The sequence below is a fragment of the Marmota flaviventris genome, chromosome 3, assembly GCF_047511675.1.
Source record: "Marmota flaviventris isolate mMarFla1 chromosome 3, mMarFla1.hap1, whole genome shotgun sequence".
Taxonomy (NCBI): domain Eukaryota; kingdom Metazoa; phylum Chordata; class Mammalia; order Rodentia; family Sciuridae; genus Marmota; species Marmota flaviventris.
In genome coordinates this window covers 144,640,517-144,664,787 of record NC_092500.1, presented here as the reverse complement: position 1 = coordinate 144,664,787, position 24,271 = coordinate 144,640,517, and the positions used below count along the sequence as shown (strand labels likewise).

The 24,271-nt window shown below is 33.7% G+C and overlaps 2 protein-coding genes across 2 annotated transcripts in view; one reads left to right on the top strand and one right to left on the bottom strand.

Annotated features, from left to right (window-relative positions):
* Positions 1 to 786: 786 nt before the first annotated feature.
* On the bottom strand, positions 787 to 15,575 carry Rwdd4 (RWD domain containing 4). Its single transcript, XM_071610508.1, has 7 exons — positions 15,289 to 15,575; positions 13,141 to 13,221; positions 8,972 to 9,081; positions 8,744 to 8,891; positions 7,255 to 7,372; positions 4,720 to 4,769; positions 787 to 1,613 (listed from the first exon to the last, which is right to left on the bottom strand). Exons 1-7 carry the CDS (start codon positions 15,310 to 15,312, stop codon positions 1,581 to 1,583), a joined length of 564 nt encoding a protein of 187 aa, XP_071466609.1. The 5' UTR covers positions 15,313 to 15,575; the 3' UTR covers positions 787 to 1,580.
* A 188-nt stretch (positions 15,576 to 15,763) lies between these two features.
* The window catches only part of Trappc11 (trafficking protein particle complex subunit 11), a 45,162-nt gene continuing 36,654 nt past the window's right edge, over positions 15,764 to 24,271 (top strand). Inside the window, exons 1-5 of the mRNA XM_027927022.2 lie at positions 15,764 to 15,918; positions 18,389 to 18,613; positions 19,557 to 19,726; positions 20,528 to 20,598; positions 21,624 to 21,738. Of these exons, the coding sequence (XP_027782823.1) occupies positions 18,410 to 18,613; positions 19,557 to 19,726; positions 20,528 to 20,598; positions 21,624 to 21,738 (560 nt within the window). The 5' untranslated portion in view covers positions 15,764 to 15,918; positions 18,389 to 18,409. The remainder of the gene's footprint in view (positions 15,919 to 18,388; positions 18,614 to 19,556; positions 19,727 to 20,527; positions 20,599 to 21,623; positions 21,739 to 24,271) is intronic.

Here is a 24,271-nt window from a genome sequence, read left to right as displayed (position 1 = left end):
TGCCACCATCACCCCCAGAAATATAAAAAGAGTAAAAATAGTTCATTGGCATTTAACTAGCATTATTCTTTGTAATCTATGAACCACAATAAGCATGAAAAATTTCAGAACCTTCAAAGCAAAACAAAATATTTTTTCCACTACCAAGTTTTTTTAAATGAGCAAACAAATCTACTCAACAACAAAAACTACACATAAACAACCCTAAAAACAAAAGTTGTCAAATTCTAGTGGTCCTCAATTTTGATATTAATTCAAGAAATAAAATGTGATTCCACTTTTAAAATGAGATTAAATTCTTTCACTATAATTATACTTACTATATCATTCAAATGATTTAATTGATGGCAAATTTAACAGTAAAAACCATAGAAACATCTCAAACTGCTCTTATGCTAAGGTAATTTCTTTAGAAGTTAATTATTCTTTAAACCTGCAGAATAACTTCACATACTAACAAACTACCCTTTCAGATATACAGCAGTAGTCCTAAGTGTTCTTAATGCTGGGGAGCATACACGAAATCACTGTAAATCACACATAAACATCAATAACTTTCCTTAGTAAAACTATACCAATAGTTTCCTCTATTAATGATTTTAAAAAATCAAGGATGTGTAACAGTTCAGCATTTGAAAGACTTCTATGAATATTATTAAAAAGATGCAGAGGTTGAGAAGTACATTTGGATATTCAAAGACACTATAAAAATAACAAGACCTGAAGTGTGGTTTTATGTTGAACCCACTTAGACGTCAGTTATCTAACAACGAAAACACCACAATAGCAGATAAATAGGAATTTATTAAAATCATTGTCTCCAACAATACAAAAATTAAATATTAAGGCATCTTTTATTCCCATCCTAGTATATGCAGCAAATGTTTTAAATAAGAGCCAGCATTTTATTCAAATGCTTTCTAATGTATTTGGCAGGTTTGTTTTTATATTCTCCTATTACACATATCATTGAAAGTTCTCATGATCAAACACCTGACCCAAATCAAAAGAAAAGTATAAATAGATACCAATTTATTAAAGGGAAACAGTTCATCATTGAAAAATAAAAAGGAACTAACTACAAAGAGTTTCATAAAAAGTTTAAATACTGGTATTTAAATTTCTCTGAAGCAATTTATGCTTCAGTGATTAAGCAAAAGAAGAGATGAAGACTTTAAGATGGGAAATCTATAATTAATAACTACGGAATAACTGTATATGTAAAATTCTGCTGTATTGGGAAGACATTTGAAAAGGGCTCATAGCCACTACAATCAGATCATACAAATTAACACTGATTATTATTTCCCATATTTGTCCATTTATAAAGCTTAATAGGCTTCATAAAGTATACTAAACAGTAACATTTCACCTTTTATTAAGGCAAGTTTGTGAAAATAATGTAATATAACCAGATCTTTTCATGAACTTTCCACTGACAACATTTTTTAATGTAAGAAACATACAAAAAAACCTGCATTTTATAAAAAGTCACCTCAATACCAGAAAATAGTTAATGAAAGATGTTGAACCCAGTTTACTTTTAAAGGATGCTCTTTCCTTGTCTCAAATTCCAAGTGTTATTCATCATCTTTAGAGCCAGTTTTGCTTAACTATTAAAAAAAAAGATAAAAGAAATATGCAACAAGTTTAAGCAATCATAGTATTTGAGTCATTATTTCCATTCAATATCAAACAAACAGAATCTATTACTTTTAAGGTTCAAGTAACTTGAATTTTAAAATATCTATGGCTTTTATCATAGGCTTAGCTACTTCAGACAGGTTTAAAAACATATCCTCGACAAAAATATATAACCTCAACAGAACAAGAGGAAAAAATATTCCTTGGAGCTTGCCAAGAAAAAAATAAATTAGAACAAAGATTATACAAATAGAAGGTGTCATTTATAAAAGAAATGACATTCTGTTTTTGTTTTCTATCAAGACAATAAATTCTTTTTTTTTTTTTTTTTGTCAGTTCTGGAGATTGAACCCAAGGCTCTGTCCTTGCTCTTCCACTGAGCTACATGCTCAGCCCAACAGACATTTTAACCAAATAATTCTTAAAGTGTAATTTTGAAAACATCATTAAAATATCTTAAATTACAATTCTATTCTAATAAATCTCTGGTAGGAGTTGGTAAATTTGGGGGTGAGGCAGAGAAAATTCTCAAGTAATACAAAAATAATTCTGATTAGAATAACTACCCAGTCACTGAGAAACCCCAGTGTACCCAATAACTCTCATGAATATGGGAAGCTGTGAAAAGGAGAACTACTAAGGGTAGTGATTCTCAACACTTCAAAACTCTTCACATAATCACTGAGGCCCCTAAAAGCTCTTCTTCTTCTTCTTCTTTTTTTTTTTTTTTAAAGTGTGGGTTTTTACTTACTGCATTTGAAATTAAAACCAAGAAGTTTCACTCATGTAAAAATAAAATAAACCCATTATATAACCCAATACCATTTTTTAAGGAAATATAACTAGTTTCTGAAACAAACCAAACTTAATATTTAAGAGTGGGGCTGGTTTTACATTTTTACAAATCTCTTTATTATCTAGCTCAATAGAAGCTGGTTGGAGAGTCTCACAAATTTCTTTCTATAGTAAAGAAGATATCATGAAAGACAATACACAGAAGTATCAAGAACAGCCCAATTAATAACATACACTGTTAGATTCCAAACTTACTACCTGAGAAATTTTTGGAAAACGTAAGAATATAAAAAGCACACATTCTGTTAGTGATTTAATAGAGCATTAGTGATGACATCATCACAGTTCACGCAGCTGCTCCAAATGCTACTGAACTCTCAGGAGAAAATGAATAAAACAATCAAACAACATCATAAAGTTGTGATGTAAATAGTTTTGACCTTGCATACCACCTGATATGGTCTCAGGAATTACACTTGTAAACTACTGGCTAAAAGTAATAGATTCTGGGAATACCAGGAATCACACTTGTAAACCACTGGCTAAAAGTAATAGATTCTGGGAACAAACTGTCTAGTAGGTAATTGGCTTAAAAATATCTTTTCCTAGGAAGAATACTATGGAACAAAGCTATCAAATTATGTTATGTGCATTTACAAATATGCTGCAATGAATCCCACCATTAAATCATAATGCACCAATTTAAAAAATGTTTTCCATCTCCCAAGATTATTGGGTTATTTGAATTTTACTTTTTTTTTTTTTTAAACTTGGAATTTTATTTACATTATCAGGGACTCTCTCAAAAACAGCTTTTGGAGCTAGGGAAGGAGGAACACTATCACTCCCTTTTAGATAAATCAGATTATTTTTCTTCTCACTTTCAGCTGAGATCTGCTGTGCTAGGGAATCAGCATCTGACTGAGAAAACAGATCATTCTAGAGCACAGAGCATGTTGGGGAGAAAATGTGTTCAGATGGCGAGCTACATGCAGGACAACATGAAGTATTTCTCAAGCATCAAAGGAAAGATAATGAGCCAATGTCAGTGTAACTTTTTCTTAATGGAATTATCTATGGGATCAGCCTCTAGCCCAGGAAGGGAGGAAGATATATTGTGCATCTTTATTCTTTTTGCACCTCATGGCTCCCTACTCTTAGAAAAAAATTTTCCCCTATATCTAGACATACAAAGATTAAACAGTTTCTATAGAACACACATTTCATGGGCCAAATAGTTGCTTTTAAAATAAACTTCAAGAATAAGCTCCTTGGGCTGGGGATGTGGCTCAAGCGGTAGTGCGCTCGCCTGGCATGCGTGCAGCCCAGGTTCGATCCTCAGCACCACATACAAACAAAGATGTTGTGTCCGCCGAAAACTAAAAAATAAATATTAAAAAATTCTCTCTCTCTCACTCTCTCTTTAAAAAAATAAAAATAAAAATAATAAAAAAAATTAAAAAAAAGAATAAGCTGCTTGGGGCTGGGGTTGTGGTAGAGCCCTTGCCTAGCATGTGTGAGACACTGGGTTTGATCCTCAACACCACATAAAAATAATAAAGATATTTTTAAAAAGAGAGTAGTCACTATTGATTGATGAACATATATCCTGTTCTATTAAAAAAAAAGAATAAGCTGCTTGTAAATTATTCATATCTGTGGGTCCTCACTAAAACCCTAATCTTTACTTTTAAATACTTACAGCATATGTGGACTAATTGCCATGCAAAACTTATTTCATGAAGTCCTACAAAGAGAACTACCTTACTGTGTTAAATGTAAGTTAATATATTTGAAACTAGAAAGTGCAAGACAAATTTGAGAAATTTAAAAATAGAATGTAAACAATTTTAAGCAACAAATCCAGAAAATCTTTTTTGCTAATGATGGGCAACTACATTTATAGTCTGTACTTAAAAATAAAACTGAAGCATTCCTTTCCATGACTGTTTTTTTCTTCAGTTTCCATATTATCCATAATTTAAAGTCATTTATAAGCATGTCCATTCTTGATATAAACTTATGTAAACAGTCATGCTTTTTGTAGCAATAACTTACTTCTGTAGACTTTGCAATACTTAAGAAAAGAACATCTAAAACTCAGGATATTAGGAAGCCAAGAACGAAGGATATTTCAAAAATACTTACATGCTGAATGTAAACAGACATCCCAGGAAATTCCAAAGATTGCAGAGAGGGTAGGAATTGAAAACATAAATTTCATTAATTGATGGCAATAACTGTAACAGTTTTGAAGACGAGAATATAAATATTATATACCTTCACGACATCAACCCAGTTCCAGCCTCGAGGAAGTTCCCCTTTGTGATCTGAAGAATAAAATAGAGTAATTGTATTTCTAAGACTCAGCCAGTTCCAAATTTTCTAACAAATATGATTTTGTACATTATATACAGCAAATAGATTCAAGGTTTAAATCCCATATTTCTAAGTCATAAAAATAGTTTATCATCTTTGTGAGTTGAAAGCACCATTCTCCTGGGAATTTTTGCAAAGTAGTTGATGTATATCCCCTTTTTACATTTACTTTGTTTCCACTCAAGACAAAACCTATTATTAAGGAAAAATACACAGGTGGGTTGGAATCAATTTATTAGTTTCATGGATTGCAGAATTCTTCTTTATATAAAGTCCCTGCCTATTAAGTAAGAAGTTGTGCTAGTTCACTGTTTCTTAAATGAGCATTTCACACCAGGAAGTTAGGCCAACACAGGAGGTCTCACAAACATATGGGTGGCTTCAAGACTAAGAAGAGGCCTGGTTAATTTATGTAAAATTGGCTGTGCTCTGATAAAGTATTATTTAAATAATTCTTCTATTGAGAATACTTGAAAACAAGTTCATAAGAACTTACAGAAGAATTCATAGTTTATAAGGTGTTTTCATTCTTTTGATACAAGTTCAAAACAATCAATACTATTTTAAAATTATTTAATTCAAATGGCTTGATTTCCTTTATGCTTCAAGTATGTTCTATGTATGTCTCATTTTATGAAGCCATCAAAATCTATATTAAAAATAATACTGACTGAGCATACATAACCAAAAATCTGAAATTCAAAATGCTCCAACATTTGAAACTGTTTGAGTAGTTTTAGATTTTGGAGCATTTCAGATTGTGGATTTTTAGAATAGGGTTGCTCAATTGATAACTACACAAATATTCCAAAATTTGAATGCTTCTGGTCTTAAATAGATGAAGGATAATCAACCTGTATTAATTTTACAGCAAGTGAAAAAGCAAATAACCCCAGGATTCTTTATTTTTTTTTTAAATATCTTTTGTTGTTGTTGTTGTTGTAGATGGACACAATACCTTCATTTTATTTATTTATTTTTGTGTGGTGCTAAGAATTGAACCCAGTGCGTCACATGTACTAGGCAAGTGCTCTACCACTGAGTATGACCCTATCCTCCTAACCCCAGGATTCTTATAGGAAAGAGGCAATATCATTGGAGCTCAATTTTAGATGTATAGGAAAGAGGCAATATTATTGGAGCTCAATTTTAGATGCTAATGGTTCTTTTCTCTTTCATGCCAATAAGAATCTTATCCTACTGGTTGTTAGTTATGAGGTACACAGTGGAAGGTCACTAATTTTGGTTAATTATACCTTACTCACTGTGCTGTGTCCTATTAAAATTTTATTAGGAATGAAAGCTTCAAGTCACTAACTGCTACATTGCCATTATAAGGAGAAAACAACTAATTTAGGTGGATATCATCAAAGAGAATGAAGTTTGGGAGATATTAGTGAAAAAAAGTGATCATAGGTCATTCTTCTTGAAAGTAACAGGTAACTGACACAAATGCGAAAACACTGCAAAAAAATAGTAACCAAAATTCTAGAAAACAGACCATAGCATGTTAACAATGTATTGTTTCCATTGTTCATATTTTAATGCTGCTTTGACATGAGGTATAACAGATGCCTAGATTTTTATTTCAGAAACCATTACAATTTCAAAAATGTAGTTTTGAGGACTAACACAGGGTTGCTTTATTTATATTCTGCCACAGACAGACATTAAATAAAACATAAACCACCAATCCTACTACAAGAGAATTTTAAACCCCCTCACCAAAATAAAAGGATCAGTTTTTAGTAAAGGGCATTTTATAACCTTACACCAGTAGCGCACAGATTTTTAAGTGTAAATGTGTATGCATGATAGTGTTCACATTTTTCCCAACCAGGAAAAATTTATAGACTGATATCAATTTGCAAATTTCCAAGTTAAGTAAAGGTATCAAGTATATTGTAGAAGTTTATAATCCTTTTCTAAAGGACTCTGGTTTAGGACACATGGGATTTCTGTTCTTAAATCTTATTGTTGTTGTACAAATAAGTTAACTATATACAAAATTATTAAATTATTTACAATGCTAAGATTTAATGGTGTTATCAGACTTCATTTCAAGAGAAAGGTTTATTCTATACAGTTTTTAATATTATGTACATGTGCCATAAAGGTAAATTAGAAAACCCCAAACATGCTAGAGTGTACAAGTGGGACATACATTTTTCCATACTATTCTAATGTTGCTCATTTTCAGACTCATTTATAGTTACTTTGCCACTCAGTGATCTTATTTTCAAATGATTATCTCTTGTGATAAAGTAGCATTAAATATCTATAACATTCCTGTGACCCAAGAAGTCTCTGATCTAAATGTTCCAAGAATAAAGAATAGAGAATTAATATTCTAAATCTAAATATATTAAGTATCCATATCATGCCAAAAAGCAACCCATTTATCTGTGTTATAAAAAGACAAAAAATAACACAAACCTGTTTTGTCTGCCAGTTTACGTTTCTGGGCTTTAGAAAGTTGTTCTTTTTTGTCTTTTTTCTTATTTGATGGAGCTGTATTAGGAGTTTCAACAGAGATGATATTGCTTATAGATGTCTGAAAAAAAATTAAAAAGAAGAAACACTTCTCAGACTCCAACCTTATTACTGAGTTACATTAAATATAGCTATATCCAAAAAAGGTTTAAAATTTCTAGACCTATGAAATGAAAGAATTCCACTTATTAAATCGGGTACCCTTAACACATTATTGGTTTCACTCAGTAGTTCACATCAAAGAACATAATACTAAGTGCAAGAGTTAAAACCAAAACCCTAAGAAGGAAGATTTAATTATATGTATTATGTTAAAGATACAAGGTTCCATGACCGATTTACAGTTTGGTTAACTTTTACTATTTGGAAAGTTAAACATGTACCTACTTAAAACATCCTGGTTCCCTGAAGAAAATCTTTAAAACATTTGGGTTCATATGGTCAGTATTTATGATAGCTAAAATTTACAATGCTTATTAGGAGTTAACCACGGCTATAAATGATTTACATGCCACTAATTTGATCTTTACTATAATTTTATAAGGTAGATACTATTATAATCTTCATTTTGCTGGTGAGAAACTAAGCATAGATATATTAAAACACTTGCCTAAAGTCAGAGTTAATAAGTGGTTAAGTGAGGATCTGAACTCAGGCAGGCTGGTCCTAGGCCCATGTGCTCAGTTACTAACCTCTCCTGCTCCCCCATTTGTCTTTGAGTTTTCTTCTATGTGTTTCGTTGAGAATGTGGAAGCCACAACCATTCAAGTAGAAAACATGGCCTTTGCTGCCAAAAAACTTATAGTATTGTTCACAGGATACAACTCAATTAGTGGTGACAACTGAAAGTCTTTCAGTGCAAGTAAGACTTGATGCAAAAAGGATTTACATTTGATGTTTCAGGTCATAAAGATGATTATTTCCTAAAATTATTCTAGAAATAAATTCATTATTTTTTCCTATTCATTAAGGTCTCCTAAAGCTGTAACACCTTCAAATTGAACTATGACAAAGCTATTTACAAAATAAGTCTCATGGAGAAATCAATTTCATACATATTTTAGTGCTACATAAGAAAAACCTTAGCTAATCTAAGTTCTATAAAGAGATTAAGTAAATTTTAAAAATACTAGATTCTTGGACTGGGGATGTGGCTTATTGGTAGATAGCTCGTCTAGTATGCACTAAGGACCAGGGTTTAATCCCCAGTACTCCAAAAATCAAAATCAACAACAAACCAAAAAAACCTAACAACAACAACAAAACTAGGTTCTACAATATCCCAGTTTTATGAAAATAAGTACTCTAGTTTTGATGAAGTCTGCTTCCAATTTAAAAAAAAAAAATATTAAGGATCTAAAATTAATCAAGAGCAGACTAAAACTAAAACAACAAAAGAATCTTGCAAAAAAAAAACCCATCACATACTCACTGTAGAATTAATGGGATGATGATTCTCCATGAACTGCTCTTTATTGTCTTTGGCATATTCAAACAATGTATAGGTCATAGCAGTTCCAAGATTCACTTCCACAGCTTCCTGTAACTTCGCTAATATACTCTGCTTTACAGCTGATGATCTACAATGCAGAACAAACATGTGAAGAGGAGAGTAAAATAGAGAGTGAAATGAAAAAACAATGAAAACAAAACTACTCACATGGTGTTGTTAAAAAAAGCGTTCATAGATATAATTGGAGGTGTTTGGGGATATGTTTCTGTCCAGGAAATCTCTATTAAGAAGGCTTTGGGATCACCATTTTCACCTATCTGAAGAAAAGGGAAATCTTAGGCTTGTGAAAAGTGATAAAAAGACAGAGTGCTAAATCATGATCTTTAAAATAATTAATTCTTTCCAATACTCATGCTCAGATCAGAAAAGTAATATTTTGAAAAGTTCATGAGCGGGGCAAAGGAGAATATAAAGGGAGTCTAACTTTTAATTTAGTCCCAGTCTACCTTAACAGGTGTAGTTTATGACCATGGCCTCTCTATCAGTCTATCACCTTTTCTAGTACCAAGGCCACATCTTATGTAAATTTTTGGTTTTCACCAAGTTTGCTGGGAATGAAGAGAAGACATCAACTGGGGGAATAATTAGATAATGGGGAGTCACGGTGGAATAAGCCTGTAATCTCAAAGCTCAGGAGGCTGAGGAAGGAGGATCCTTGGTTTAAAGCCAGCCCCAGCAGAGCAATTTAGCAAGGCCCTAAGCAACTTAGTGAGATCCTGTCTCAAAAAAAAAAAAAAAAAAAGTCTGGGGACTTGGCTCAGTGGGTAAGCACTCCTGATACACACCCCGCCAAAAACAAAAAAAAAGGACAAAAATAACAATCCACAAACTGAAATTCATCTTTGTCTCAAGTTTTCTGACTATGACATCACAACAGTCATGAAGAACAAATAATTAAAATACAATTATTTGTATATCATTCACACAATTCCAAGAAATAAGAAAATGAAATATAAAATTGAGAGAGAAAGAAAACGGGTAAGGAAAAATAATATCTTAGGCTGGACAGTAATTCCTGAATAATTTAAGCATGTCTTTTGTTTCTTTTGCTTCCCCAACATTTGTTTTTCTTTGAATTATAATCTTAAAACTGAAATAGTACAATGAATGCTCACCGAAATTTATTTACTAAGTACTTTTTGTTCCATTTACTTTATTTCTCCCTTTTTATCATAGAATCAACTTCCACTCTCCCAACATGTGTGATATTTTTCATTTTTTTTTTTTTTTATTGAACAGTTTGAAAGTAATGTCTTCAAATATACATGGGTAAAGTATCCTAAGAACATTCTCTTTTATAACCACAGGACCATTATCACACCTAAGAAAGTCAACATTGATACAAAAATATTACCTAATTTATAATTCATGTTAAAAATTCTCCAATCATATCTAAAATATCCTTTAACAGACATCACCCTAACCCACAAATATATAATTCATTAAAGGATCATTTAGAAGAGTCCCCAGCACTTTCCCCGGCTTTTTAAATGTCTTTTATAAGAATCTAGGCTAGTTTTCATATATAAAAGCTAGATATGAACTGACTGTTTCCTTTATACAGATTCAAATTCAACATTTTTGGTAAGGATACCATATAGATGATGTGACATACTCTCTTAGCATCATCTAGGGAGGCTCATAAGATCTTCTGGAATCATCACTACTGATCCTAAATTTGATCACTTGGTTAAGGTGATATTCTCCAGATCTCTTCAGTGTTAAGGTACCTTTTCATTTTGTAACCAAGCAATCTTGTGAATAATACTTCAAAACTGTGTGAATACCTTGTTTCTCAAAAATCTTTTACCTCAAGGTTTTAGCATCCATTAATAATCTTGCCTGAATCAATTATTGCACTGGTGGTTGCAACATGGTGGTTTTCTAACAAAACCATGGGATAGTTCATGAATCAGCACCTTCTCTGTAGTTTTTCTAAAAAATATGTTCTATTTATTTCTAAAAATATTAATTTTTTTTAAAAAATTTATTTTTTTAGGTGTAGATGGACACAACACAATGCCTTTATTTTTATGTGGTGCTGAGGATGGAACCCGGGTCCCGCCCATGCCAGGCGAGTGCTCCACCGCTGAGCCACAATCCCAGCCCCTAAAAATATTGTTTTAAATAGCAATAAGATTAAATTTTTTTTTCAACTGAATTATTACTTGATTCACCTTTATTTTCTTTACATTAGTTTTTCATCCTCACCCCTTTAGTCTTAATCATATTCCATACCAATCTAAGGTGGGCCTCAGAAATCGTATCAAATAAATGTAGGAATCTATTGATATACCTGTTGATTATGTGCACAATAATGCCATCAGTTTAAGCTTGTTTTGAATACAAAGATAATTAAAATGTGATAAAAGTTACTTGCTTTCTGCCATCACTAAGTCCCTACTCCAGGTATCCTTAGGAATAAATTGCCACATGTCTCATACTATGCTAATAGATACTGAAGATTAAAAAAAAAAAAAAAAGACAACACCACTCATGTCTTTAAAGAAGATAGCTCATTTAGATGACTCACTAAATTACAGTACACTAGTTTAAAAGAAATAGAGCAAGGTAGAAAGAGCATGGTTACTTTTGCTTCAAAGTCAGGGCAGAAATAGGAGACATGGGTCAAATATATCAGAAGCAGCTTGAGTTAGGCCTTAAAGGAAAAGCCAGATGAATAATGGATAAGAGGTGAGGGAAAGAGCAAAGAATGTATCAAAAAACATAATATTTAAAAAAAAAAAAAAACAACTTCAGGAAAATATTTAACAATCTATTATATTTAATACATGTTATTGGCTGGGAAGGTCTAGAGAGGCATTTCAAATCAGTCTTTTGAGTGTCAAGCTAAGAAATTTAGCTCTCATTTTTTATATAGGTGAAGGATCCATGGAGAATCCTTTTCAAAAAAGGGAATGAGATGACTATCTGTTGGAGGACCACTGAAAGTAGTAAAGTCAGTCATTTAGGAGCTTTCTAAATCATTCTATATAAGAACTGAGGGGCTTGACTCGGGCACTGGCAGAACTCTAATAACTTATCTCCTTTAATTGTCAACATCCATCCTATAGTACAAAGGATGGATTGAAGAGGAATGACACATGAGTTGGAGATAGTAGATTGAGATTTTTAGAGCATTCTGTATATGGTGCTGAGTGCTCAATAAATAACTGATACTAATGGAGACATTTAGGAAAGTACAGGGAAATTTTCAATCTCCCATTCACTAAGAGGAGGATGACAATAGTTAATAAAGTTTGAGGAGGCAGCTGGACTCAACAGAAGCACCTAGGATATGACTCCACCTTTAATTTTGGCTATTAAAAAAATCCCCTGGTTGAAGCTAGCTATATATTTTTTATTAGAAGTGTCATACTTTTCCAAGTTTTCTTTGTAGTGTTAAGTTTATTTTAAAAATTTCTCCATGATTCTGTCTGGTATTTAGAACTGTAGTGTCTTTGTCATTAATTTAAAAAATACTCTCTCATTTAAAAAAAAAAAAAAAGTCTCCTGGCTGCTATGTGCATGAAAATGGTATTAAAATGTTAAACTTGAAAGGGAAATGAGAACTGTTGAGCAGAGAAGAGAGCATCCAAAGGAAGTAACTATAAGGAAATTACTTCCTGTGATCGTCTACAATAAAATCATATATAAAGATTATTTCTTATGTAATTTATTTTAAATGGTGGCAATGTGCATAATAGCCATAAATCTTTTATTACTTATAATCTCTTGGATAACTTGTTTATATTTATTTACAACATAAAACAATGACACTCTTTTATGTTGATAAGTTACAAGCAACTTCCATTTCAAAGAAAAATGTTTCATATGTGTCCATTACATATATTAAATATCCATACATATTTAGAATGCAGAATTAAGAAAATATTACCCTTTCTTGACTGTATCATAGGATAGTAAAAAGCACACTAGACCTGGAATATAGTCTTGGATTTTCATCCTAATATTTATCAATATCAGCTAAAGAAGCTTTAGAAGTTAAATGGAGAGAAGTCATCTTTAAGAAGGCAAGACCATATAATTTCCAAGGTTTCTCCATGTCTAACGTTTTATGATTCTGGCACAATAAAAAAATAAGTTATCTTGATTTTGAAATAGATTCTGAATTAAATTTTAAATGTTAAGAATGGTTAACGTCACTGTGATGAATCTTTTATTTAACTCCTTTGGAAAACACAAAGATGTAATAAATTTAAAACACTAAATTTAAAAAAATAATCAGCAGTTTTAGCAATCTTTGGTTTTTTCCTAGCAAAGCAATAAGTATACCTATTCATGCCATGTCTTACCCTATATTGAAATGAAACTGGACTTAATTCCCGGAAACTTTCATCTCCTTCATAAATAGAACGTAATGCTTCTAGTTCCATCTGAAAGAAAATCAATGAGTTAGGATTAGTGGTATAAATGGATTAAATGTAGGGTATTTAGCTTCTGATTCAAGCCCACTCAACTATATAAAATTGGTTAACTTATAAGAACTTAGATGATGATGATATATGTGTACATACCAACAAATCACAATCACACTGAAAATACTTACTTTGAAACTATGTATTAGAAAACGTTAAGCATTTTACATTGTCTTCTCAATTAATTCTCAAATCAATCTTGTGAAGAAGATCCTATCACCAGATTTCCTCCTTCCTACTATAGAGGAATATAAGATTTGGTTTAAAGTAACTCCAGAGAAGGTGCCCTCTATCATTCTATCGAAAAGCAGCCTGGGATAGAGAAAGTATTAAACTTGAAGATGAAAAATAAGAAGCATAAACAAATTCTCATTCTTTACATATATTATTTATGTTTGTAATTCTTTCCATAGAATGATACAAAGCTATAAAAAACCAAACCAAAACAAAACAAAAAAAAAAAAAAAAAAAAACAAAAAAAAAAAAACAGGTAAGGCACAAGAACTTTTAAGAAAAACACTGACAGGATCTACTCAAGATAAGAGGATAGGACTACAAGAAACTAGTAATCCTTGCCTGAAAATATTTCTTAGAATACCATGGCTTTATAAAGAAGTCTCAATCACTTTTAGAGAGCACTGGGTGAATTCCTGAGAAGAGATGCAAAAAAGAATGCATTTGGGTATATGTTTGAGTTTTCTAAAAAAGATTTCATGTCATGAATTTTATAAAATAAAGATGATGACCTTAATCTACATGGACAAAATTTTAGAATAAATTGTTAAAGAAATAGTATATGACAGCCCAAGAGAGTAAGAAGAAATACTTAAAACCTAGCAAGTACATGTAAAACAAGATGTATCTAATCCTTCTTAAGGTAATTCAATTGGTTCATTAGCCGAAAAACACCACTCCTGCAGTCTATCTGGATTTCTGAAAGGCTCCACGAGTTTCTCTTGCTACCAATTCACTGTTTCTTCAGGGATGAGACCACTTGAAATCCCTTCTTGTAGCTATTTTTAAATATGCATCACACTATTGTTAACTATGGCCACTCTACAGTGTAACAGAACATAACTTATTCTTCCTATTCACTTGTAACTCTGTATCCATTGATTAAACATCTCCTCCAGTTCTTCCTAGGAACATATCCCCCCAATCCGCCAGGAGTCAGGATTATTAATGTTTTAGAAACTCACCTGGAAAGAATATTTTAGAAGGGTATTTAGATATCATGTAAAATGCTGACTTTCAAGTAATACACTCCATTCTAAATAGACAGGGAAATACTACTGATCTACGACCCAGGGAGACTTGGGTCCTAATCCTAATTCTACCATATATTCAATGTGCAGCCTGGGGCACTCACTTTATCACTATAGACATCTTTCCTCATTTATACACATTACAGTTAGAAGAGTCCCCTCCAGACGACCTTTGGCATCCCTTCCAACTCTATTAAATGATTCAATGTCAAACATTTCACAATAAAATAAGCATAAACCCTACAATTCAGATGGTATCTATGTACTCACAACAAATTTTGTAGTCACTGAACAACTAACAGATGGATAAATGAGTTCACTAGACAGTATGAAGAGAAACTGGAGCCACTAGTGTCATTATTTTCCCCGACCAGAAATTTAACTAACTGAATTAACCCTCTCTTTACCAGCCAACGCATTTTAAAATTTAAAGGTGGTCAGATTCCAAGTCAGCATAACTCAGTACTCAAGCGTTAAGCAACTTGGGATATAAAGACAGCCGAGCACACCAGGGTCGGGTACCAAGGGCACTCATCTTTGGTAATAAGGAACCTAGGTAGATTGTCAGGTTTGCAAAAATACAAATGCGGGTAGGGTGAGGTCAAGGCGGACCCTCCCCCAGTCACACATACTTGACCCCTCCTGGAAGGGCATCTCAGCCGGGCTCTAAGGCGAAGGACACACGTGCGGGGCCTCGGGCTGCTAGGATGCCCTACCTACGGGCTAGCGTGGAAAAAGAGTGTCCAGCCCGAGAACTCACCTCCTGGTCCTCGTTGGCGCTCATCCCGCCGGGCGCCTCCCAGGCGGACAGTGTTCGCGACAACTAAGAAAAAGCAAGAGCAGCGGCCCCGAGGCCAGGGCGTTCCCCTTCGGTGCCGCGTATGCAGGGTGGGGAGTAAGCTCCTTCGGAGCCGTAAACGCGAGTTCACGCGCACACTCAGCGGTCTGCAGTACCCAGCAGGACTAGGTGGGCAGTGGGCGGAAGGCCGAGGCCGTGGCAGGTGGGGCGCTCAGGCGTCTAGTAGGAGTCTGCAGGGCGGCAACGGCAGAGGCTCCGCCCCTCCCACTTACCGCTTCTGCTATTGGATGATATTGTCTCCGCCCCCAGATCTTTCTCCTCTGGGAAGTGGAGCGCCTTCCTGACGTTTTGAGGAGCAACGTAAAGATCCAGGACTGCGATTGGTGTAGAGTGCTGTCACGCAGGTCCAAAAAGTGCTTCCTGTGCCAGTGTGTGGGGAAAAGGAAGTCTCGCCTACTGGAGCCGGCTCGCGGGCTTCGACCGTAGGGAAGGTTCTGGGCAGTCTGTGACACCCCTGCCTGCCTCCCCTCGTCCTCTCCCTGCAGGCGGCGACCGGCCACAGCTACTGCGGGCCCAGGGCGTGCGTCCTGGGTGAGTGAGGGCCCGGAGATGTGCGGGGCCTGGCGAGACGGCCGAGAAAAATGACTATCTCTTATCAGTACTGATTTGAGGGCCTGCGTTTTCCTAAGGCGTAAAGGAGTGCCAATCCTGGAACTTCCCTGTTAGCCCCGAAATGAAACGCGCTTATTTCTAGGAACTTTCAGTTGTGGTGGGTGGTAGTAGGAGAGAAAGATTTCGTCTGCCTTTGGGCTTACAAAGATATTTCTCTTCCAGTCCTTATTGGAGCTACCAGGGCACAATCTTTTCCTGAGTTTTTTAGGAATAGTGTTGCTTCACATCCCCAAATCAGCTTTTCACACCCCACCCCCATTTCGGCTCCAAACTGTCATTCTTTTGATCATTTTGTAGTTGGACATTTCTGGATTCCATTTCTAATAGCATATGTCCTGCATCCTGAACTTACAGTTAATTAAAAAATAACCATCACATTCTTTTTTTTTTTTTTTTTTTTTTACCACTTTGATTGGGTCACCTTCCTTACATCTTCCATGCTAGCTGCCAGATTACTTCCCTTACATTACATGGCCTCCATCCAGAATGTTCATTTACTGCTTCTGCATGCCTTTCAATGTCAATTTGGTTAGTTGCCCCATTGGCTACTTCCAGGATATCTGGAAATTTCTCCTGGCTGTCATTAACATCCATTCAGTCTGCACTTGTCCTTGACCTGTGTTCTTCCCATTCTTCCATCCCTATGTTTCAAAATAAGCATGACTATTTCAAGTGTCTAACTTTTAAGGTAGAATATGGGAGGAATTTATGATACAGTTTTCATATAGTAATTTTGGAATATTTACCATAATTTAGAGCTACAGTGTCCATTATGGTTACCAATAGCCGCATGTGGCTATTGAGCACTTGAAATAGGCTAGTTTGAATGGATATGTGTGCTGTGCATATAAAATATTAGATTTTCAAGACAGTGAAGAAAAAAAATGCAAAATATCATTAATAGCATTAATGTTTGCATGATGTTTTTAGATTTACCAGGGTAAACAAAATATTATTAAAATGAGTTCCATTTTTCTTTTTACTTTTAATATGACTGCTGGAAATTTTAAAATTATTTATGTGGCTGATATTATATTTCTCTTGGGTTAGCATTGATTTAAAGTTTTATAAGTCATTTGTAGTTCCCTTTATTTTTACTCCATATTCAAAGATGAGAGCTATTTCTTTTGAGTGTTTGGGATTATTAAGAAAAATTAACCTTTAGAGCTCTAGTCTGGCTTCTTTGGTATTAAGCAAAGGTACATATCTTGTATTTGGACTACCTCTTTTTAGTGTTCATTCCCCCTAGTTATAGCATATTTTATCTTTGCCCTTATAGCTTAATCCTGTCTTAAAAATATCTATCTGAAGAATTTCGCAATTTATGTTGTAGACAGTTATCATTTCTGGCAAACTTTCCAAATCATTTATTCAATGTTCATTGTTCTTAGTACATGAACATAAGATGCTTATAGTCTTTCCTAAATTAACTTTTCAGTTACAAATATTCCATGTTTTAGGGATCAAGTAGTGGCATAAGTGCACCTCATTTTTCACACTATTATGCTGAGTTCTGTATGATATATTGGTGAACATCACCTTCTTTCTTTTTTAATTGTTAATGGGTCTTTATTCTATTTATTTATATATGGAGCTAAGAGTTGAACCCAGTGCCTCACATGTGCTTAGGCAAGCGCTCCACCACTGAGCTACAACCCCAGCTCCCAAACATCACGTTTTTAAGAAGCTCATGATACATCTTTTTTAAAATGAGGTTATTTTAAAAAATCACAGTTTTGTTTGGGAAAAGCACATTTTCATGTAAGTGTTTTTCCACAGTCAGCACGTACTTGGATTTATTATAGTCTTAGCTAAATGGCATAATAGAGACATACTCTCCTAGCAAATTCCATTAATTTTTCTTTCAAATATTCCCTTAAATAGTACATTTTATATTAAATTTTGAAAATGAGAAAATAATTGTTACTTTAATAAGCATATTATATTAATAATATTCTAGACATTGAAAAATTTGATGTTATCTGTTACAGAGAAATTAGAGGAAGTTATACTTTATTATATAAGTCAATAATTATTTTTCTTTTATTATATATGAAATAGGTCATGTAGACCTATTGTTTTGATTTCCTTCTTACTTTTTTGATTTGCTAACTCCAAAGTTTGGTGTATGTTTTGAAAAATTACTGATATATCTGAAAGTTAATTACAATTATTTTAATGTGAAATTTTTAAAAACAAATCTAACATAATAATTTTAATAGATCCAACTCACCTTTTGCTTTCCTCCATTATATGGGCTTGATGGTTTTCAGACATTCAAAGCATTTCAGTTTTTTGTAATGATTTTTGAATGACAGATATTCACGTATTATATATAGATGTTGTTTTTTTAAAATTAATTATGGATGTATTAACATTTGTATTTCAGATTTTTTGTGGCACCATAACTATGAGCCCCACACAGTGGGACTTTCCTGTGGAATTATGTTGTCGGCCTATGGCTTTTGTTACACTTACTGGACTAGATGTAGTTTATAATGCTGTCCATCGAGCTGTCTGGGATGCTTTCTGTGCCAATCGAAGAGCTGATCGGGTACCAATTTCTTTCAAGGTGCTCCCAGGAGATCATGAATATCCCAAATGTAGACCCAAGGTAATGACATTAGGATTGTATGCATTCTCTCCCTCTCTGTGTGTATGTGTATACGTCATTTTTTGTTCTCGTGTGTGTGGGAAAATCCCTAAGTTTATCATGGCAGTGGTTACAGTGGTGTATAAAGAAAACCTTAGGCATCTTTATGTACTATGTAGTACACTATATATATGTTTATTAGTGGTTAATTTTTAAACCCAGAGGAATAATTACATTTAAAAGCTTTGTAACCTATAAGCCTACATTTGCCATTTTTATTTGTAGAAAAAGAACCCCATGTCTCCACAAATTTCACAAAGTCTTAAAAGGAAAGTCTTATCTTTCTCATCATTATAGAATATCTTTATTCTATAACATCATTGTTATAGAATCCATGGTCTTTTCAGTTTTGTTCAATTTCAGATACACTTTTTGGGTGCTTGCTTTGTGTTAGGTAACTGGAACCATGCCACAAGCTGGTGATATAAAACAAGCTTGTGAATGATGTTTCATCCACAAGTAAAGTGAATTGTTTTCCTGGCAATATATCTTTGAAATAAGTGAAGCCATATTAAATTTCAGCCAATATTTTAATTTTAGCAGCTTTTTCAAAAACAGAAACTGGAATGGTGAAGAATAGGAGTAGAATTTGCTTAGAAAGTGACTGGATACTTCTTTACAGGGTACTTGAGATCCTAGACATCATTAGGAGCTCTTTGACTTTGGTCATTCTTCCTTAAATGGGAAATGTAATGTTTCTAGGGTTGAGATTCTACTTCTAACACTTGCTAACTCTTATTTAATTTTTGTAAACCTGAATTTTCTCATCTTCAAAATGGGTAGTGTGCATATTGAATGAGATAAATGTACAAACATTGCTTGGCACCCAATAGGTGGTTTCTGCTGCTATTATTATAAAAAATTAAACAAAAACCACTTCCTTAACTTTTACCACTATTTGTAGAGAACTTCGTATGAATGGTACATTCCTAAAGGGATCTTAAAGACTGGCTGGATGAATAAACATCTGAATCTGGTGCCAGCCCTGGTGGTTGTGTTCTATGAACTAGACTGGGATGAGCCTCAGTGGAAAGAAAAGCAGTCCGAATGCGCTACCAGGGTGGAAATTGTCAGGTATGACCTCCATTTATCAGGCTGCCCATGGTAATTTGCAAATGTCTGTGTTACTAACATTTATTGAAGGCAATAGAGTGCTCTTTGGACTGTAGTGGTCACTTTGGGGATTGTTGACTTCCAGTGAAATTTGTTTAGTTCCTTAAGTATTAACTGCATTTTATGCCAAATCTGTAACAAAATTTAGAAGCAAATTGAAAGATATTTGCAAATGTTTTTTCTTGCATTTATGATCTGTTTTGGAGACATTATAATTTACTGTTTAGTCCCTTTCACTTTATCACTATTCACTTTTAAGATAATTAATTATTTTGCACGACTACTGTAATGTATTACTGTAAAGAAGTAAATTTTAAGTAAATTGTATTACAATTTTTACAAAAAAAATACGTTAAACTTTTAAAGGGAATGACTAATGTATCACTCAAAAGAAATAAGTTGTATTGTAATTTTTACATAAAAGCACATATTAATCTTTCACTTTTAAAGGGAATGACTAATATATCACTATAAAGAAGTTGTGTTGTAATTTCTACATCAATAAAATACCCATATAAATATATATTAAACTTTTGCAAAAGCAGATTTTTGTAAGGTTAAGAAGCTTGATGTAAGATTATACTTTTAAAATTGAAATGTTTATTCCAAATAGGTTCTTTATGTGCAGGAAAAGATTCACTATAATCTTGATATTTTTAGTCAATCTTAAATTTAATCATCAAACTTGTGTTTTTTTGTAAAGCTTGAATACATTTAGTTAAAATGATTTATTTAATTAATTTTATTGTTTTTCTGTTGCAGGCAAAGTTTACAAGGAAGAAACACAAAAGTTGCAGTGGTTCTGATTCAGAAGAAAACCCCTTTGCCCCCAGGTAACAAAAGGTCAATTAATTAACACTATTTATACTAACAAAAATAAATGTGATATAATACATATTGACCTTCCACTTACCATACTAACACCTTTTCACATGTACATCTAGGTCAACCTCATTTCTAAAAAAGTATTGAGTTGGACACCCTGGCAAGTGTCGAATGTTGCAGCTACTCCTGCTTTATACCTCCAGTTCTCATTACCAGAATGTAGATTCTTTACTGTTTAAATCTTTCATGCATTCAATTTTTGGGTTGATGGTGTGTTAATTTTTTAAAAAGTACCAAAAATGCATGAATAAACGTTTGTTATAAAAAATAAAGAATTATAATAAAGATTACAAATCTAAGTCCTACTCCTCCAGCTCCACTTACTTCCCAATGTAGTCATGTATCCGTTAACAAAACAGTTAATTCATTTGCTTTGTAAACATGTCATTTACTAGTTTGAGGTTTATTTAAAATTTTATTCCTTATACAAATGCAAAGAAAAATGCTATAGGATTTGTAATTTCCTCTAAGAACATGTTATTTTATGTAACATTTTTTTTTGTGTGTATATGTGTGACTTGAACCCAGGGCTTTGCCCATGCCAGGAAAGCATTCTAACATTGAGATATACCCCAGCCCCATCATTTTAAATACTTGTTTTTTCTGCTTTCCCAGATTTTCTTAGACGCATAATATTTTTTTTTGTTTTTATGTTAAGACTTATACCATCCTAAGTGGTTTTGGAAACTTCTCTCATGAACTGTTGCTTCCATTTTGAGTTATGTTTTTAAAAATAGCTATATGTTGTATCTGTTGGCATTACTTGGCCTTCCTGTCCTGGCTTAGAAAATTCCACAATTTTTTTCCTAAAAGGTTTGTGTTAATAACCCCAGGCTCTCAAAGGAACCTAGGAGTTGTATTGACATGGTGAAAAGTGCTTTAGGTTTTTATTCCAAATTCCAGATTCGGGGAAATATTCATATAAAAAATACACTACTTATTTTGTTTTTCTCTTTCTGGGGCTTATCAACAGGGGAAGATGTCATTGCTTCAGAAAGGGCTGCAGCTTTGTGCAATGCATGTGAACTCTCAGGAAAGTCTTTGTTTGTGCTTCCCCACACTGACCACCTTGTGGGTTATATTATAAGGTAAATAAAGGTCTTTTAAATAAAGGTCTTTTATTTTTTAGATTATTCCTTAGGAATTAAGAAATTGGTATATTAGACCCATTTGTTTTTAAGAAAGCAAAACATGTTCAGTAGAAAAAATATAAATGGTACAGAGGATATAAAAGTAAAATGAAAGTTCCTTTTGTCAATTTTTTAACTTTATAACCATTATCAACAATTCCTTAAGCACACTTTCAAAAAATGTCTTCTGTGAAGGAAGAAATATACACATATCTTTTTAACACTATTTAAACTAACAAAAATAAATGTAATATAATACATATTGATCTTTCACTTACTATACTGACATCTTTTCACGTGTACATCTAGATCAACCTCACTTCTAAAAAATATGAGTTGGACACCCTGTCAATAGTTGCAGCTACTCCTGAGGCTGAGGCAGAAAGGTAGAAGGATTGCTTGAGTTCACTAGTTCTGGGCCAGCCTGGGCAACACAATGAGATCCATCTCAAAAAGAAAAAGAAATATAAATGGTTTATCCCCTTGTACTTTTCAGTAATTACCATGTGTGATCTTTTATATGATGGTGGTGTCTCTATTTCTTGACTCTTATTGTTGCATTCCTTTTTTTTTCTTTTTTCTTTTTTTTTTTAGTTGTAGATGGACACAATACCTTTATTTTATTTATTTTTATGTGGTGCTGAGGATCAAACCCAGTGCCTTACACATGCTAGGTGAGTGCTCTGCCACTGAGCCACAGCCCCAGTGCCCATTCTTTTTTTTTTAACATTTATTTTTTAGTTTTAAGTGGACACAATACTTTTATTTTTATGTGGTGCTGAGGATCAAACCCAGTGCCTTATGCATGCCAGGCGAGCGCTTTTCCTCTGAGCCACAACCCCAGCCCTGCTTTATTCTTTATATGTCTGTCACTGTATTTAAAAATGTTTTAAGAAGGCTCAGAGTCCCATTAAATGTTAAGCCTTTATAAAGAGCAAATTACCTGTGGACACAATATTTTTATGTAACTATTATGCATTGTTTTTAATATTTAGTGTTGCAAAGAAGTTTTATAGTGTTACATTTTTCATGAATATATATTTAGATAGGAATATTTTCAGTGATTCTAGCTATAAGATGACTTTTTTCTTTTCATTGTGCAAAAGTATTAGGAACACAAGAATAGCTTAGTTTATCTTTTTTTTTTTAAGAGAATATTTTAATATTTTTTTTTTTTAGTTTTTGGCGGACACAACATTTTTGTTTGTATGTGGTGCTGAGGATCGAACCTGGGCCCCATGCATGCCAGGGGAGCACGTGCTACCGCTTGAGCCACATCCCCAGCCCCTATCTTTGTTTATTATTTATCTCACATTTGATTCTCTGTCTCAGAAGCAGACATCTGAAAATTATCTGTCAGAGTAGGCTATCTGGTATTCTCATTAGTATTAAATGACAAGGCTTCTAAGAAAGTGAAGCATAAGTTTAGAAGGAGAGAGCATCCAAAGACAACAGGATCAAATAAAAAAGTGAATTGCAAGAAAATTTAAATGCAATTAAGAAAATCTCCATGTTGGAAATAATAAACAATAGGATGGACACTGCAGAAAGTCAGAATAGTAGTGCCAAATGTAGCATTGAGTTGATTAATCAGAATTCAGAGGAAAAGAATAATGAGTTTTGTATTTTAATGCAACTATATTACCAATGGGGAAACACAAAGAAGAAAGGACAATGTATAGATAATTAATGTATAGATAACATACAAGTTGCTTTTCTTTTATTTCCACTGAGGCTCATCCCAGCCTCACAGCTGGCTCTTGACTCCCTCTCTAGGCTTTGATGGTTCATCCTTGCACTTCCGTATTTCAGTACTTCTGTCATTCCAATGCTGTTTCTTGTCAGTGTGCTATCATACTAGCTCTATCTTCCAGTTCCCTTTTTCCTCTTAAGAACTCGGCTTTCAAGTTTACACATGGCCTTGCTAAGAAAGCCAAAGTTCGCTATCCTTTACTTTAGTCCAGTGATTCTTAAACAGTAATTTTACCCACCAGGGAACATTTGGGCATGATTGCCACAACCGAGGGGGTTGCTATATTGGCCTCTAGCGGCTAGAGGCCAGGGATGCTGCTGCATATCTTGCAACGCACAGGACAACCCTACACAGCCTCAGTGGTGGGAAAAGTTGAGAAAACATACCTTAACCACTAGTGAGCCTGTCTTCCTCTGCTTTCAAATGTAGCTGTCATGGATGTGAGAGAAGCGGAAGGTATAGTTTCAGCTATTACTCTTAAATCTTGTTGGGGGATAAGGAAACATTTAAATAAAAGAGTATAGTATTCCAATAACTGATGTAAAAAGCAAGTGCTCTGAGTCCATGACCTCTAGCATGTGGATCTGAGAACAGGGAGTGCTTGAGACAGTTCATTAAAGATCAGGGAAGACATTAAACCCTTTCTTCATATTTATATTTTATCTTCAGAGAGAGAATAAAGTCGACTACTAGGAAATCTTCACATTCATTAATCTGGGAGGAAGGTGGCAGAGTTAC

Excerpts from the sequence above, each read along its gene's own strand:
- Rwdd4 (XM_071610508.1), bottom strand. The coding sequence starts at position 15,312 with ATGAGCGCCAACGAGGACCAGGAG. Across the intron at positions 8,892-8,971 it reads GCTTTTTTTAACAACACCAT|ATCATCAGCTGTAAAGCAGA; the intron begins GTGAGTAGTTTT and ends TCTGCATTGTAG. Across the intron at positions 4,770-7,254 it reads TAAACTGGCAGACAAAACAG|ATCACAAAGGGGAACTTCCT; the intron begins GTTTGTGTTATT and ends TTTATTCTTCAG.